General features: G+C 28.7%; 2 protein-coding genes across 2 annotated transcripts in view; both read right to left on the bottom strand.

Moving 5' to 3' along the window:
* Nucleotides 1–420, bottom strand: part of LOC107647984 (GDSL esterase/lipase At5g18430) — a 2,987-nt gene extending 2,567 nt beyond the window's left edge. Inside the window, exon 1 of the mRNA XM_016352017.2 lies at nt 122–420. Within this exon, the coding sequence (XP_016207503.1) occupies nt 122–374 (253 nt within the window). The 5' untranslated portion in view covers nt 375–420. The remainder of the gene's footprint in view (nt 1–121) is intronic.
* Nucleotides 2,147–4,335, bottom strand: part of LOC107645749 (GDSL esterase/lipase At5g33370) — a gene marked incomplete in the record, with an annotated part of 3,508 nt that continues 1,319 nt past the window's right edge. The window contains 2 exon segments of the mRNA XM_016349834.1: nt 2,147–2,614; nt 4,181–4,335. Of these exon segments, the coding sequence (XP_016205320.1) occupies nt 2,379–2,614; nt 4,181–4,335 (391 nt within the window).

Genomic DNA, 4,335 nt, shown 5'->3' with positions numbered 1-4,335 from the left:
TCCAAAAAATTTAAAAAATTAATTAAACATAACTACAGTATTTTTTTATTTTAAATATTTTTAATTTTAAGAAAATAATATAGTAAAAAAAGTGAATGTATTTAAAGATGGGAGACTTAACTAATAAGGTCAGGAATGTTGAGGCCGTTGGAGAAACGGCCAGTTGGTCTGCCAGTTGGGTAGTCAATACCATAAGGAGGGGAATCAGCTCTTGCAGTTGTCACTAAATAGTTGTTGTTGCCACTATCAACAAGTGAGTCTCCAAATACAAAGAAAGCCCTCGCCTTATTATTAGACTTAGCCGCCTCACTTCCCGCCACTAAGAAAATCACAACCAAACATGTCATAATAAAACTTGATGGGAATGCCATCATTTGATGAGCCACTATGTGTGTGTATGTGGAACAAACATCACGAATTCAACCCATTTTATAGCTGCTTATTATTAAATGAAAACTTTTAGGTTGTCTATATAGTTGAATTTGAATGATTTGGGTTTATGGTTCTCAAAGTGCATGTGGCATGTGACAAGTGTAAATAGGATGCCTAACTAGCTAGAAATTATTTCCACCGCCCAGAGGACATTGTAAAACTAGAAAAAAGAGACCATGATGCAGTACTAAAAGTGAAAACTGGTATGTTTCCTGTTGGATATTGTGCATGCTTTTAATATAGGTCATGTTATTTTTGGGTGCTATATATATAGTTGATGTAGTATTATTCCGGTCACGAATCGAACATTTCTATTTTGAGCCAAGTGTCTCTTATTTCTCACTCCTACGCCAAAGGTTTCCTAATTATCAAATGTGAATTATAAAGGAAAAGTATATATATATATAATTATATATTAATCCGTCTCGTTACTAAACTCTATTTAAGAGTTTGTTGTTATCCAATGAATTATTACATGCATAAGATAACATACAAACCCTTAATACTTATTTAAGCAAATTAATAAATTAACTACTAAATTAATTCAATTTAATTTTATATATATATTTGCACTAGCTAAAGTGCGGAACCAAATCAAATGTGGGCTTGACTGATAAGCCCAATTATTTTCACCTTGCTTTTCACACACCACTTTAGACTATATTTGGGATCAAGGAGGCTAAATGTCTAAGTAATTGTACCAAGATTTTGGTGTAATGGTCATTATTTTTACCTTACAATAAATACATTCAAATTTAAAATTTGGCTGAGTAATGAATGGAATTCATAAATATTTCGTGTGTGAATGTAGTATGAGTGAATTCGTAATGTCTATGACTATGATTGAAGACGAGCCAATTCATATGATAAAAAAAAAAAAGGCTACGTAATTCAAGTGTTGAAGGAGGCTAATTACTTGTATTCATCAATCAATATATATAGTAACAAAATAATTAAATTGGTCGAATAATTAATTTAAGGAAAAGTATGAGGAGCCAACGGAATATTTATATAATGTGTACAATGGAGGTTTATGAAGTATTAGAGATATAATCATTAATGTTACCTGTTCCCTTCAGCTGAAACTTTTGGGATGAGTGGTATCATGACATGATACGGATGGTTATTCTAGATAGTATGGGGGATGTTCATTTTATAACTCAATAGCCCATTGTACACATTGTACAAATAGTCCATTGTCTCCCTAGCGGGATCCTTAATTTAATTATTTGCTTAACAAATGTCAGAGTTTGCATTGCTCTTGTATATACAATAATTCATTAACCACCAATTCGCAATAAATTATTTATTGACTTGTCGGATTAGAGAATAGTATAAGAAACAAAATAAAATAAAATTATTGGACTAATTACAATTTTTTTAAACTTTGATCTTATCTTTGAACTAATTTTTATTTTTAAATAAATTTAATTTTGATACATTATCAGTGTAAAACTATTATATAGTGTATTCAATCACATAATGTCATATTAACAAAAATAACTATTTTTAATATTGGCCGTGTAAATAGTAATGATTATAATTGCATGACTATGTAAAATATTTTACACAATCATTACATTAAAATTAAACTCTTTTTTTAATACTAAAAATATTAGTCTAATATTTTTCTAAAAAAAATAGTCGTTCTTACTGAAAATTAAGAATGAATTATTTTGCGTATTTTATATGGTTGATGAAGAGATAAGAGAAATGAAGCTGCAAATGAGAGAATTCTTCTTCATCCATGAATCAAATACATTATACGGTAGACATAACCCGGAGAGTACTTTGGCTGCGGTTGCTCGAAACTAATTTTCAAGGCATTATTATTCCAACATGCAAAAATACATCTTAAAAAAATTAAATTAGCTACTACAACCCATACATATAAAAGTACAGTAGTATTAAAACAAAATGACATAAATATCCCTTGATTATCTGATCTAGTTCTTCATGGAGTCCAAGGCCAAAGCGGTGCTGAGATTAAATGGATACATATACTCTGTGGTTCCCGACAAGATCTGTTGAACAATTATACTGTTGGCTCTTTCTGATGGATGGAATGGATCCCAAAATGCGTATGCGTCACGGTTTGGGCACAAGTTTGATAACACTGTGCATAGTCCTATTCCATTGTAGGGTCCTTGACCACAGCATGCTACTTTTGATGTAACGAATCCTGCATACACACAACACAATACAACAATTCATTTGTTGTTATTATTATTTATTAGTGCCATGCACATACACTTAATTAATTGTTTGATTTATATGTATTGGACTTTAAGTATTATTATCATATGTGTGTCTCCACGGTCCAGTGATAGTTATAACTTAGCTTATTATACTCTCTAGCTACTAGCTACATTTATCTCTACCTGTATTCATAAATGATCAAAAGCTGGCAGCATCGTTAATTAAGACAAATTAAGAAATTTCTTTTTCTGCCTATGCATCATGTGACAGGTGAGCTAGTTTTGTCTCAACTAATTAATAATAATATGTTGTCCATTCCTGAATCGAGAGAAGTAGTTATTGATATTTGTTTATTAGTTACTCAGATTTTTATCAATTTTTGTAACCTTTATCTTTTTTTTTTTTTCTCTAGATATATATGTGTATGATAAGAATCTATTCATGGACTTAGATCCTAGATACTTAATAATGTTGTTAGTTAAACTTCGTGGATCATCTTATCTAGAGTAATTCAATGATCTGAATTTTAACCATGCATAAAATTCTGCATCTTTCAAGAATAAAATGAGTAAAATATTTATTAGGACGAGATATCTTTATTTTCATGGTATTTTCTCTTTTAAAAATGAGTATTTTGCCAAGCAAAATTTATTTTACTAAGCAAACTTTCTAAAGATACAATTATTAAAGAGTATTTTCTTAAGCAAAATTTAATAACAAAAAAATAAAATTTTTGTTAAAGGGTATTTTTGTAAAAAATATTTTTTTTTTTGAAAATAGATAAAGGTAACATTAGTTAACACACAAAAATTTAAAATGGATTAAAGATGAGGTTTTTTAAAAGTTATAAGGGAGGGGAATATACATTTTATAAATAGAGGGGAGAAGAGTATCATTTTAACATCTCACAGGGAAGGAGAATGATATTTTCTCATTTTAAAAATGTCAAATGACAAATAAATTCTTTAAAATTTATATTTCAGATAAATTTAAAAAATATCAATAAAATATTATAATATAACAGATATATGTAGACACACTACTTTTAAATTAGCTCCTATGATTAGAATAGAAAATCTTAATTTAAACTAACTTGTCCACGTTTATTATTTTAAAAGACTTTATTAATACTTTTTTTTAAAAAACTAACCTATTAGAAATATAAATCTTTAAATATTTATTTTTCACTTTACTCTTTTTAAAATTATGTTAAATATATTCGATCTTTATTCCAGAATAGAATTAGAATCATTTTGATCTAATAATATTGGACCACTCATCTAAATATATTCTTCAAAAATATATTATCAGATTAACCTAATAATATCTTATTCTAACCTAATAAGACAATAAGTTCAACACTCCTATAGCCAGCTACTTTTGAATGAACAACAACTAATATATATAGTTATTATTTCCATGGGTGGTCCTATATAAGTCAAATTTATTTGTCACTATCAAATTATATAATAGTTATTAATGTGGGGTATTAATATTATAGAAGAGGCAATGAGGCAGTTATTTATATTGACTATGGTGGTATTATTACCATATGCCGTAGGATTAGTGATGAAGTTATTGCTCATTTGTTGAGTGTTGGCTCCAATGAAGATATTGGAACCAATTTCGCTATTGAGTTGACCAATAATTTGAACAAGTTGGGGATTAAACAATGCAGCAGCTTCTTGCAGATCAGTTGCACAT

This window comes from Arachis ipaensis, chromosome B06, assembly GCF_000816755.2.
Source record: "Arachis ipaensis cultivar K30076 chromosome B06, Araip1.1, whole genome shotgun sequence".
Lineage (NCBI taxonomy): Eukaryota > Viridiplantae > Streptophyta > Magnoliopsida > Fabales > Fabaceae > Arachis > Arachis ipaensis.
This window is presented reverse-complemented; position numbering and strand designations above follow the sequence as displayed.